The sequence below is a fragment of the Callorhinus ursinus genome, unplaced genomic scaffold (assembly GCF_003265705.2).
Source record: "Callorhinus ursinus isolate GAN/ISIS: 27379988/994484 unplaced genomic scaffold, GSC_fseal_2.0 scaffold13, whole genome shotgun sequence".
Lineage (NCBI taxonomy): Eukaryota > Metazoa > Chordata > Mammalia > Carnivora > Otariidae > Callorhinus > Callorhinus ursinus.
Genome location: NW_027397075.1, coordinates 44,250,257 through 44,264,328, shown reverse-complemented (window position 1 = coordinate 44,264,328; position 14,072 = coordinate 44,250,257). Strand labels below are relative to the sequence as shown.

Genomic DNA, 14,072 nt, shown 5'->3' with positions numbered 1-14,072 from the left:
GTGCATGCATGCTCTCACTCTCTTTCTCTCTCATAAATAAATTTTTTAAAAAGAGAACTAATTACTAATGAATGTCTTAAGATTAAACATTATAAGAACACAGTGGTTTACATTATGATTAAATCTATTATGTCTAATCCTATCCAGTCCAGTGTTCTGTTACCATCAGAAGCCTTGCTGGGGGATGCCTTGACACCAACCATTAAGCGTGTTAGCAGTGTTTTCTGTTAGTAGGCATTTATGCACAAATTTTATTTATTTGTACAGCATCTTGAAGGATTGTTAACTCTAGTGTGAAGTACTGCTTTTATTTCAACTTTATTTTATTTAGCTTTTAGAGGACACTATTTCTAGAATATACATATATTAAATAAGGAATGTATGTTTCTGGGAAGAAGTTTTAACTTTAAGTTAAACTGTTCTCACACTATTTCTTAAACTATTTTCTTTCCTTTTTCTGTTAGCTATTTCTTTTGTTGGCCATTTCTAACTTAGAGCTTTTGAATATGCTTAATCCTTATAAATGAAAAATAAATGTTCAGTACTTGTGCTGGTAGAGAAAATTATTAGTCTCTATATTGGGCTGGACAAATTTAAATTGTAATTTTTTTTACAGTTTATTTTACATGTTCCAATACTGTTCTACTTTTTGTACTAGGTCATGCATGCATTTAGCAGTTATATACTTAAGAGGGTGGGTGATATTTGAATATTATGAATAGATTTTTTGGACCTTTTGCCGAGTACATTTGTTTTTGTGTAATATTTTGATAATTAGCACTAAAATAAGTTTGTTATACATTCATAAAGAATGGCAAGGAAGATTGCAGTGTCTTACTAAAATTTGGCAAAATTGTTTTTCCTTGAACATCGGTGCAGAAAATCAAGGCAATCCAGATATGAATGTGTATGTATGTGTGTATGTGTATATATATATATATAAGTAAATGAAAGGGAGGTGAAATACTAAGTTATATGTGGGGAAACAGACATTGAAATAGTCTATGTATCTAAAGATACATGTATAGGCAAGATTGTACATACTTTAAAAAATCCAAATGAATAGCTGGATTTATACCTAGATTTTCTCACTTCTGTGACATACTGATATTATTCCTTGCCCTTCCAAGGCAAAAAATGCTGCCTTGATCTACGGGTTATTGTTGTGTGCATGTGAACAGGAGCATGCTCTGTCAAAGAGAACTAACCTTTCAGACTATTACTAGACTTACTTAGCCTCTCAAATATATATATTTATATTTACATATATAAATAAGTGATCTATTTACTGTTTAGAAAGAAGAGAATTTTCTACTTTTATAACTTTAACATATGAAATTTTCTTCTTTTAACCTATGATTGAGCTGTCCATAGCATGATTTTTATTTTTTAGCCAGGAGTATTTATTGCAACTAGCTTAGTTTATTCTTAATTATGCATTCTAATATTTTATAGAATGGATATTATATTTCAATCTTAACTAAAGTGGGCCTTTGTTAAATATAAAGCAAAATATCTTCAGTAGGTCCTGTGAGCAGTAAATTTTATGCTGTAGAGGTGAACAAGGTATTTTTAACTCTAAATTTATTTTCTAAATTATTATTTTCAAGCTAGATCACGATGATAAAGGTTAAGTGAGGCAAACATAGTGCTTTTTATTTAATTTCAAGCTTAAAATATATGACAAGGTACAGATGTAAAAGTCATTTGCTTAGGATTATATATGTGTGTAGAATTGCTGATGTACTAGGTTCACAGCCATAATTGTTGTACTCTCTGTTAAAGCTTATGGGAGGGGCGCCTGGGTGGCTCAATCGTTAGGCATCTGCCTTCGGCTCAGGTCATGATCCTGGGGTCCTGGGATCGAGCCCCGCATCGGGCTCCCTGCTCCCTGGGAAGCCTGCTTCTCCCTCTCCCACTCCCCCTGCTTGTGTTCCCTTTCTCGCTGTGTCTCTCTCTGTCAAATAAATAAATAAATAATCTTAAAAAAAAAAAAAAAAGCTTATGGGAAAACTTATTTAGCTCCATACTGTACTTCTCATAACTTTACTCACATAAATTTACCTGAAACTAGAGATGATGGTTAAGCAACATCTGAGAAGAAAGGCATGTTTATTCAGAAATCATTGGTAAGATCTGTAATAGTACATGTTTTATATGTCACACAGAGTATAACACTTGCTTTAATTGAGTAGCTTATAATGTTATTCAGGAAGCATATTAAAAGTTCTCCACTCAGCTCTTTTGCTTTCCCTTTCTCATTCTTCCTCTTGATCTCTTGGTTTTAAAATCTTCCTCCTTATTTTATAGACACTGCTCTCCTGTTCACTACTTCTTCTCTGTCTTTACGTCTCACCACTGGGCCTCTCTCAGTGTCTGTTTTCCCAACCTTCATCCCAAATTCCAGCTGTATATCTACAACCAGTTGGTCAGGTAACTTTGCACCTTTTTCAGTGCACTCTTTGATAGAGCATGCTCTGTTCTTTTTGTTTGTTTTGTTTGCTTTTCTTCTTTTTTTTTTTTCTTAACAGCCTGGGGGCCTCTTGTCAAATGTCCCATAAATTATTTTTGTTTCCACATTAATTTGATATGCTGATTGTTCAAGAAGTGGAATGACAGTTTTTGTGCTTTTTATTAAGTGTTTGTTGGATGTGTGAATGCATTTTTGTTGATTAGCCATCAGTACAGATCTAACACCAATAATATGAGCAGCCCACCTTTTATTTAGCTTTGGCATCTACATATGAGGAGAGTTTAGTAATAGCTTTTTAAGATAACTTTTTCCTAAATCAGTAATTTCTCTTAACCCTTTGGAGCTAAGATATATTGGGCTATTTAATTTCAGAAATTGGATTAAATTGAGAAATTTGAGGTATTTGTTGTATCCTTTTACATAAGTAAATAATTAGTTATGTTTATATGCAAAAGGCATCTGACTGTGGTGCTCAGTGTTCTCTCCATAATTATCACCTCCCATTGCATCTCTTAGGCAGTGGGAACCAAAGAGTGGTGTAGTGATACCTGAAATAAAAACAGACTGAATTTGAAAGTAGAAGTCAAAAAGGAACATGAACATATCTTTTTTGTTTGCTTGCTTGTTTGGGGGCTTTGAGATTTGTTTTTTGTTGTTGTTTTGGTCTTTGTTGTTTTGGGTTTGGGTTTGTGTGTTTCTAGTCTGAACCTTCAGAATAAATTCCTTATATCTTCTGTTACAAAAGAGAATCACCTATGAGAAGTGACTATGTAAGTTAAGTATTATCAGCTATGGGTGTCCAGATATTCTGAAATTTTCTTTTCTGAATTTGTCTTTACAAACAATCACAAGTAAAACATAAATTCTTTCATTTTCTAAATATGTTGACTCATCAAAGCTTCTGTTATTTCAAAGTTTTTTCAAAGGAGTAGTATGAATGTCCTGTTTTTACACAGCTTATTGATAAGGCAATGAGTGGTAGAGCTCTCAGAGTGATTTCTGCCCCTAGATTTGTTCTTTGACTGTTCTTCATGGTGTGACCATAGGTTTCTTACAAAGCGAGAGCAAAAACTAATGCAACGGCGACAACATGCAGAGGAGCTGCTCGAGTGGAAGCGACGTTTGGATGCTGAGGAAGCCGAAATTCGTCAAATGGAAAAACAAGCTTTGGCTGCCTGGGACAAAGAATTAATAAAACCTAAAACTCCGAAGAAAGAACTTGAGGATGAGAGAACAGAACAGAAAGGTAATAAATACTAAAACTCTGTTCAGACTACAAACCAAAGCCTGAGATAACTGGAAGATTTACTTCATTATATTTTAAGTGTGAAGAAGGCGATACAATTGCAAATGCCACCAGCATTGGAAATATGAGAATATTGTGAATAACTTTCTGCTAATATACTTGAAAACTTAGAAGAAATGGGTAAATTCCATGAAATGAAAATGGGTTATTCCATGACCAAGTAGGATTTAACGCATTCTAAAAAATTGATTGTGTGGCATATTACTTAAACAGACTAAAGGAGAAAAATTGCGTGACATCTCGATGGATTTAGAAAAGGTACTTGATAAAATCCAGAAAGCATTTGTAATAAAACAAATTTCAGATAAAGTAGCAATAGAAGGGAGCTTTGTTTACCCGATCTAGATATCTATTAACAGAAATGAAAAACCAAACTTACAATAAGGTACCATACTTAATGATAAAACATAGAAAACTTTCCCTTTGAATTTGGAAATAAGACAAATGCTTTTATTTTCACCTACGGAGGGAAAGGAAGAAGCAAAACTCATTATTACAGATTTTAAAGCTGTGCACATAGAAAATCCCACATTTACATGTCAGTTATTAGAATTAACAAGTGAGTTTCATAGTTGCTGGATATAAAATTCATAAACAAAATTCAATTACATGTCTATAGAGCAGCAGAAATTGGTTAGAAAATCTAATTTTTAAAAGAGATACTATTTATCATAGAAATAAAAAATATGAAGTACTAGGAATAAATTTAAAAATATGCAAGATCTTTATGGAGAAAAGTTTAGAATTGTATTCGGAAACATTAGAGAAGACCAAAATATATAGAAAGCTTTTCCATACTCACAGATTCAGTGTCATAAAGATGTTAATTCTGCTTGAATTTATTTATAGATTCAAGACACTTTATATCAGAAACCCAGCAAGATTTCTTCATAAGTTTGACAAGCTCATTTTAAAATTTATATGAAAGAACAAAGGACCAAAAAGCAAAGACACTGCTAAAGAAGAACCACAAAATGGAGAACTTACTTTAGTAGATATCAAAACTTGTAAAAGTGTATAATTAAAATGGGATTATTTGCACAGAGATAGACAAATAGACTATGAAACAGCACAGAAAAAGACCCTTGCATGTATGAGAAAGTTGACTTCTGACACAGGTAACTTTACAGAGCAGTGACGAAAGGAGAGACTCTCCAATAAATTTTGGGGGCAGGGAAAAATGAATTGGATTCCTACATTCACAATCTAAAAAGACTCAGCTAAACGGTTAAAAAAAAAAAAGGCTTAAATCTAAAAATTAGAATTATAGAACTTTTAGAGGACCATGTAAGAGAATATCTATATGACATCAAGGGGAGGGAAAGATTTCTTTAAGATGTTATACAAAGCAAAACCATAAAGGGAAAGATATATAAATTTGACTCAATAAATTAAGAATTTCTGTTCATTAATACACCATAAAAAAAGTAAAACGACAAAATAAAAGAGGATATTTGCAACACATGTGACTGTCAAAGGAATAGTATAAGAATATGCAAGCAACTCAGGCGCCTGGGTGGCTCAGTTGGTTGAGCGACTGCCTTCGGCTCAGGTCATGATCCTGGAGTCCCGGGATCGAGTCCCACATCGGGCTCCCTGCTCAGCGGGGAATCTGCTTCTCCCTCTGGCCCTCTTCCCTCTCATGCTCTCTGTCTCTCATTCTCTCTCTCTCAATTAAATAAATAAAATCTTTAAAAAAAAAAAAGAATATGCAAGCAACTCCTATGAATCAAAAATAAAATGACAAACACATTTTAAAAAATGGGCAAAAGAGCAGATAATTCATAAATGAAGAACTACAAATTGTCAACAAACATCTGAAAAGATGATCAACTTTGTTAGTAATCAGGGCATTAAAACCATAAAGAAATATTGTTTCATACCTGTATTCATTTCCTAGGGCTGCTGTTACAAATTTCTACAAATTTGGTAGCTTAAAAAAATGTTTTATTCTCTCATTTCTGGAGGGCAGAAATACAAAAGCAAGGTGTTGGCAGTACTGTGCTCCCTCTGAAGATTCCAGGGAACAATTCTTCCTTCTTCGAGCTTGTGGTGGCTATAATATAGGTGTTCCTATGTCTGCCTAACTCCAGTCTCGCACTGTCTCTCCTCCATGTCTGCTCCTCTTTTTTTGTCTCATAAGGAAACTTGTCAGTGGATTTAGGGCCTACCCAGATAATCCAGGATGATCTTGTCATGAGATCCTTCCATTGTTTTATTTATTTTTTTATCATGTTAATCACCATACGTTACATCATTAGTTTTTGATGTAGTGTTCCATGATTCATTGTTTGTGTGTAACACCCAGTGCTCCATGCAGTACGTGCCCTCCTTAATACCCATCACCAGGCTAACCCATCCCCCCACCCTCTCCCTCTAGAACCTTCAGTTTGTTTCTCAGAGTCCATAGTCTCTCATGGTTCATCTCCCCCTCCAATTCCCCCCCCCTTCATTTTTCCCTTCCTGCTATCTTCTTTTTTTTTTTTAACATATAATGTATTATTTGTTTCAGAGGTATAGGTCTGTGATTCATTTTATTTTTTTTTAAGATTTTATTATTTATTAGAGAGAGAGAAACAGCGTGAGAGGGGAGAGGGTCAGAGGGAGAAGCAGGCTCCCCACTGAGCCAGGATCCCGATGTGGGACTCGATCCCAGGATTCTGGGATCATGACCTGAGCAAAGGCAGTCACTTAACCAACTGAGCCACCTAGGCACACCCTTCCATTGTTTTAAAAAGATTTTATTTATTTATTTCAGAGAGAGAGAATACGTGTGCATACAAGCTTGTGAACAGGAGGTGGTGGGGGTGGGGGGTGGGGGTTCCAGAGGAAGAATCCCAAGCCGACTCTGAGCTAAGCACAGAGCCCAGTGCGGGGGTCAGTCCCACAGCCCTGAGATCATGACCTGAGCCGAAATCAAGAGTCAGACACCTAACCAACTGAGCCACCCAGGCACCCCCCATCATGAGATCCTTAGTTACATCTGCAAGGACATTTTTTCAAAATAAGATTACATTCATAGGTTCTGGGGGTTAAGACACGGACATATCTTTTTTAGGGCCATCATTCAGCCCTTTCACAATATCCATCAAACCTGTTGGTATGTAGGTAGAACAAGGAACTGCTGGTATATTAATTGTTAAACCTAGTTTGAAAACAGGTTGAAAAAAGAGGCATTAAAAATAATCAAGGGCCGCCTGGGTGGCTTAGTCGGTTGAGCCTCCAACTCTTGATTTTGATTTTGGCTCAGGTCATGATCTCAGGGTTGTAAGATCAAGCCATACATCGGGCTCCACACTGGGTGTGGAGCCTGCTTAAGATTCTCTCTCTGCCCCCTACCCCCTCTTGTGCTTATGCTTGCTTGCTCTCAAGACAAATAAATAAAAATTAAAAAAACAATTGATAAAAGAATAAAAGTGAGGTACACATATCCTGCAATTTAGTGGTTCCAATCCCAGGTATGAATCCTAGAGCAGTGGTTCTCAAAGTATGGCCCATGAAACCCTGGGGGAGTCTCTGAGATCCTTTCAGGGAGTCTGGGAGGTCAAAATTGTTTTTATAATAATACTAACATGTTGTTTGCCTTTTTCACTGTGTTGACATTACACTGATGTAGCAAATATAATGGTGGGTAAAGTTGCTGAAGCCTTAGCTTGAATCTAGGCAGTGGTGCCAAACTGTTAGGAGTCATTGTGTTCCTCACCACTTCGCACTAATGGTAACTTGCCAGTTTTATGTAAGAATGTCCTTAAATAAGCACTTACAAATACGAATTTTGTTGAATCTCAACCTTTGAGTGTATATCTTTAAATATTTTGTGTGACAAAATAGGAAATACGCATAAAGCACTTCCATGTGCCTAAGGACAGTGGTTGCCTTGAAGAAAAGCACTTAATGCAGTGATTTAAATTGTAAGCTGAATTAGCCATTTTTTTATGGAGTACCATTTTTACTTAAATGACTAAAAACCATGGTTACTTAAATATTGGCAAGCAGTTTTTCAGAAATAAATGAAGCAACTCTGACTCTTGAAGGAGAACAAGTGACATTATTGTGAGTGATAAAATTTAAGGTTTCAAGTGAAAGTTTAGGATTAGAAATGCTATTTTCCCCATTGTGAGCTGGACCACTTTCCAGTACTTAAAAGACTTTCCTGATATGATAGGTGATGATATTAATCAGAGTCATCTTTTTTTTGGGCAGGAGGGGGCAGGGAGAAAATCACTATTCTAATTAATTCACAAATGAGAACATTGCAAAAGGTGATTTAAGGAGGCACACAAACATCTGCCCAGCCCCAAATTCAGACCATCTCAATGAACTTCTATATAGTAAGAATACCCTTTTTCATTCTGGTTCTGAAGAAAGCTGTATTTAATGATGAAGCAGAGGTTTAACAGGTGGTTTCATACTTTATATATTCACTGTTAAATATATTTTTATGCTAAATTAACCTGGTCATGAGAGATGATTTTCCATATCTTCAGTTTGAACTTCTTGATTAGGCTAATCCTTTTGCCCATCTGCACTGTTTCAGCACCTCGCTGAAACCTTCACAAAGCTTCAGGTCACCCTGGTTCTGGGCACACTCCAGAAACTGTTTCATCTCCTAGTGGCATGGTCCAGACTGCTGCTGCTGCTGCAGGTATGCTGGCTGGGTTCCCTGAGGCTCCTGGTAAGTGGTCAGGCCTTGAAGGCTCAGCATTACTTCCTCCACTGAAGCCCCCAGTGATGGCATGGCCCATCCAGTGCCCAACAGCAGAGCCCACAGCCACGCCAGCTGCAGCGGTTGCCATCTGGGCCATGAGACCTGGCTGCTGGGGCACAGCAGTAGGTGAGCTGACAGCAGCTGCTGGAGCCGCTGCTGGCACTGCTCTAGGCGCAGCTCTCATCTGAGGTGCCCAGCTGGCCGGAGGTGCGGCTCTGGCTTCCACACGCCATGGTTACTCGCAGAGCAGCTCGGCATCTAGAAGTCCGAGATTCGGCCCAGAATCCTCTTTTCATATTGTATGATGAAATATGTCAACATTGGGAAGATCTTCATAACTCAGTGAACCAGTGTCTTCCAAATGACCGGTGATGATTTAGAAAATCATGCATGAGTAAAAAAATCCATTGACCAAAGGATTGTAATGTAACAGATTGCAGAGTTGACCAAAGGATTGTAATGTAACAGATCACAAAAAGTTTATTGATATGACTTCAAATTCCACATTACAGCTAACATGTAAGAAACTACCGATTGTCAAGTTTTGGTGTAACATCAAAAAAGAATATCCACAATTATCTGTAAAGACTATTGGAATACTCTTCCCTTTCTAATTACATATATGCTTTGTGAGGCCAGATTTTCAGCATATGCTTTGACCAAAACAACATATAGCCACAGATTGCAGACAGAAGCAGATAGGAGAATCCAGCTGTCTTCTGTTAAGCCAGACATTAAAGATATTTTTTAAAATGTAAAACAATTCCTCTCCTTTCAAACTAAGCCCTTCTCTCAGTTTGCATCAGCCAAAATTCTTAGGCTAACAGACTTTATAGTGATGTGATTCATTAAGTGATGGGATTAAAAATTATATCTAAATGCAACAAGTGAAATTATGCAAAAGCAAATGTAAAGTGTAACAGTTGAATATTTCTTTTGACCAAGATTGTGGACTTTTTCTTGTTTTCACTCTCTCTATAGAAATAGCAAGTGAAGCAGAATCTCCACTACCTTCCTACTCTCACCTACACAGTGAAAGCTCTATTCCAGAAGAATTGGGCAGCCCTGCTGTTGGATATATACCATCTGAGTCTGTAGCTCAGGAGCAGCCAGGGAGTCCAGATCATAGTGTACTTACTGAAGAAATGGTTTTTTCACAAGAACTGGAATCTTCTACCTCTCCTAGTAAACATGTAAGTTAATATTTATTTATCCCTTAAAACTTCTTTGGACAAAAGCCTGTCTAAAAGGTATATTATTAACAGTTGTTTTCTTTTTTTTTAGCAGTTATATTCTTGCAGTTCATGACAGTGTTGACTGTCGCCCATACCTGTAACATACAGTATATGACATTTGAACAGGAGTAAAGATTTTCATTGAATTCTAAAGATTTATGAGTATATGAATTTTAGCTTTAGTGGCAGTTATAAAATTATATATTATTAAGTCTATTAATATTGAGGGAATAGGAACTTCTAAAATCTTTTAAGATTTTTATTTATTTGACAGAGAGTGAGAGAGAGAGAGCACAAGTAGGGGGTGGGGAGCAGCAGAGGGAGAGGGAGAAGCAGACTCCCCGCTGAGCAGGGAGCCCGACATGGGGCTCCATCCCAGGACCCTGGAATCACAACCTGAGCCGAAGCGTGAGCCGAAGGCAGACGCTTAACTGACTGAGCGACCCAAGTGCCCCAGGAACTTCTAAAATCTTTAAAAGATAATTTAAGGTTGGGGCACCTGGCTTGCTCAGCAGTAGAACACATGACTCTTTTTTTTTTTTTAAGATTTTATTTATTTGAGAGAGAATGAGATAGAGCATGAGAGTGGGGAGGGTCCGAGGGAGAAGCAGACTCACTGCTGAGCAGGGAGCCCGATGCGGGACTCGATCCCGGGACTCCAGGATCATGACCTGAGCCGAAGGCAGTCGCTTAACCAACTGAGCTACCCAGGCGCCCTAGAACACGTAACTCTTGATCTCAGGGTCATGAGTTTGAGCCCCATGTAGGGTGTAGAGATTACTTAAATAAATAAAACTTTTAAAAAACGATAATTGAAGTTTAATTTAAAGATAATATGTAGGAACAATACAAGTTCTTATTAAAATCTGTATTCTGTCATGTAATAGAAATAAGATCTTAAACTGTAATACCATTGTGCCTATCTATAATTTAGTTAATAACTGCCCTTATAAATCAGAATAAAAGTAGTGGTTTCATCTCTTTAAAGCAGATCTGAAATGGTTATTGACTCTAAATTAGAATAATGGTCACTATTAGAATAAGGTTTTCCACATTGCCCTTAATTCTATACTTTATGAAAAAAAAAACCTATCTGATAAAAACTTAAGCTAGAAACTTAACTGTTTTTCTTTTGAAATTTGATTTTATAAAGTATATAAAGGAGTTAGCATAATATTATTAAATATTATGTGAACAGAAACTTTGTTAAAGTCTCTGTCTAAAAAAAGGAATATCCTTAAATTCAGAATGGAATATCCTTTGGTAGAGTCTTTATTTTATTGTGGATATGAAGAATGAATTGCATTTCCCCTATTGAAAAATCAGTCAGATTCATGTGTGTTATGGCACCTGAAAGATTTGGGGGGAAGACATTTTTTAAACAATGATCTAATGAAGAATCTATTCTGGGCTGTGTTGCAAAATATTCCAATGCCTTGGGCGCATACCTGAAAACAGGTTTTAGATTATAAAAGGCTTCTAATTAAATTATCATGTTAGCAAACTCTTGGTTATTATGTGAAAATAGGGTTGTATACATAATTGTAGCATGGAATTTACAACCAAACTATGTTTTTTGACACAATCTTATTATTACTTCCTGTGAATTGATTAGATCATACCTAGCATTGAGATTCAGAATAGCCATCACCTGATCAAACTCTAAAAATTAGTTTTCTTCCTCACAAGAAAATATGTCAAAGAAATAAAACTAGATGTCTTAAAGTGGCTTTTATAATAAAAACTAATATTTATTGAGTGCTTACTTACCACGTGTCAGCTAATAATGCTAAATGCCTTATGTGGATTATCCTCACAACAATTCTGTAGATACTGTGTTAAGCCCCATTCTGAAGCTCTGCAGGCTAGGAAACTTGCCCAAATTCACAGATATAAAAAGTGATGATAGGGGCGCCTGGGTGGCTCAGATGGTTAAGCATCTGCTTTCGGCTCAGGTCACTCGATCCCAGGATCGAGTCCCGCATCAGGCTCCCTGCTCCTTGGGAGCCTGCTTCTCCCTCTGCCTCTCTCTCTCTCTCTCTCTCTGTCTCTCATGAATAAATAAATAAAATCTTTTAAAAAAAAAGTGATGATAGCTAGATATCAAAGTAGGCATTCTCACTTCCACCTGATGTCAGGGTAGAAATTACGTCCTTTGTAATACTGTCTTGTGGACAGTCTTCTTATGCTCTCTTTTCTTCCCTCTCTTTTTTCCTTCTTTCCACAAAACTAGTACATTTTTAGTACTTTTAAAGTTTTTTTTCAGTTTTATTGAGATATAATTGATACACAGCACTGTAGAAGTTTAAGGTGTACAGCATAATGGCTTGACATGTATATATTGTGAAATACTTATTACAGTAAGTTTAGTTGAAATCCCTCACTTCATAAAGTAACCAAGAAAAGTCTTTTTCTTTATAATGAGAATGTTTATGCTCCTCTCTTAGCAATTTTCACATGTACCATACAGCAATGTTAACTATAGTCATCACATTGTACATTACATCCCTAGGACTTATCTATCTTATAACTGGAAGTTTGTACCTTTGCCCACCTTCACCCAATTCCCCCACCTCTGGTAACCACAAATCTGATCTCTTCTTCTGTGAGTTTGGTTTTGTTTTTTTTTTTTATTAGATTCTACATATAAGTAAGATCATACAGTATTTGTCTTTCTCTGTCTGACTTATTTCTCCTAGTACAGTGCCCTCAAGGTCTATCCGTGTTGCAAATGGCAGGATTTCCTTCCTTCTTTATGGTTGAATAGTATTCCCATGTGTGTGTGTGCACACGCATGCACATGGGTACATACACCACATTTTCTTTATCCATTTATCTTTCAATGGAGAACTACCATATGATCCAGCAACTCCACTTCTGGGTGTATATCTGAAAGAAATTAAATTACTATGTTGAAAAGATACCTGCACCACGTTCAGAATTTTTTTAATTAAAAAAAATAAGAGGGTAAATATCACTTAAACAGTAGCCACTCCTACTTTATTATAAACATTTTTAAAAAGCATGCTTCTTTATAAGTTTTTTTCTGTAACTTTAAAAAAAACTTGAGGTCTTACCCTTTGTATAATTTATACTGTTTTTACTTTTCATGTCACAGAGTTATTTAAAACTCTTCATAAATATTATCTTTAACCGCTTGGTATCTCAAATGTTAAATAGATTTTACAAATGTATCACAAAACAGTTCCCACTTGGTTTTCTGTTTGAACAGTCACCTCCCAAAAGCTGCACATCCGTGTCAAAGCAAGAGTCTAGCAAAGGAAGTCATGGGACTGGAGGACAGTATCGTCTGCCTGTCAAATCCCATCAACACTGTTACAGTTGGTCTGATGAGTCATTATCTATGACACAGTCAGGTAAGACTAATAACAAGGAGTTAGTTTTCTTTGTATTATATTTGAATTCCTCTTTAATAAGCTTTGTCTATCCACCTGTTAGTATAATGTTATCCTTTGTTGCATTTGTAAAGGCTTTTTGCTTGTCAAGATTAAATTTCATTGCTTTTCATTGGGAATAATTATTTCCCTTATTATACAAAATATGACAAACGGTTATATTCTTGGGTTGCTAATGGGCAGTCTTTTATTTATCAGACATTTGTTGAATTTTTTTTCTATGTGCCAGATACTGCTTATGTGTTCCCATAGCGCTCTGTGCTTCAACTTGTTATACCGGACAGCATATAAATTGTAACCAGACTTTACCCAGTGCGTCTCCCTTACTAGCATGTAGACTCCTGGAAAGGAGTGTCTGTACCTTGTTAACAGTTGTGGCACCAGAACCTAGCAAGTACTTTGCATTGCAAATGGCAGGTACTTATTAAATGTTTCTTGAATGAATTAATGATGACCATGAGGAGAGATAGGAAGAGGTAGTGCAAGATAGTGTAAGTTTCAAAGGAGGAAAGGTAGAGAATAGACTGCAAATGGCAGTGGGGGACATTTTCCTGTAATCTCTATGCTACTATAAAACTCTGTGCTATTAAACTGTGAAAGAATGAATAGCCTCTATTCTATAAGACTTCAATCTACAAGATTTGATCTAGGGAAACATACATGTATAGGGAGTGCTCAGTTTATGTAGGGTTCCATGGGTAATTAGTACTGTATTGAGTGTATGCCTTTTGAGCTCATTTTTAGTTTGCATTTGAGCGTAGAAATTTAATAGAAAAAATGAAAATATTATTCATATTTTGGTCTTTGATCCTTTTCTGTACCCCCTGTTTTCGGTGTTTCAGACGATAGTAAATCATGGGATTTTCCCACACCCATATTTATTCTATTTTATTTTTTATTAACATATAATTTGTATTATTTGTTTCAGGGGTAC

The 14,072-nt window shown here is 36.2% G+C and overlaps 1 protein-coding gene across 1 annotated transcript in view; it reads left to right on the top strand.

Annotated features, from left to right (window-relative positions):
• CEP350 (centrosomal protein 350) overlaps nucleotides 1–14,072 on the top strand; it is a 155,579-nt gene that overhangs the window by 106,570 nt on the left and 34,937 nt on the right. Inside the window, exons 28-30 of the mRNA XM_025877468.2 lie at nucleotides 3,520–3,719; nucleotides 9,469–9,680; nucleotides 12,955–13,099. Coding sequence (XP_025733253.1) covers nucleotides 3,520–3,719; nucleotides 9,469–9,680; nucleotides 12,955–13,099 — 557 coding nt within the window. The remainder of the gene's footprint in view (nucleotides 1–3,519; nucleotides 3,720–9,468; nucleotides 9,681–12,954; nucleotides 13,100–14,072) is intronic.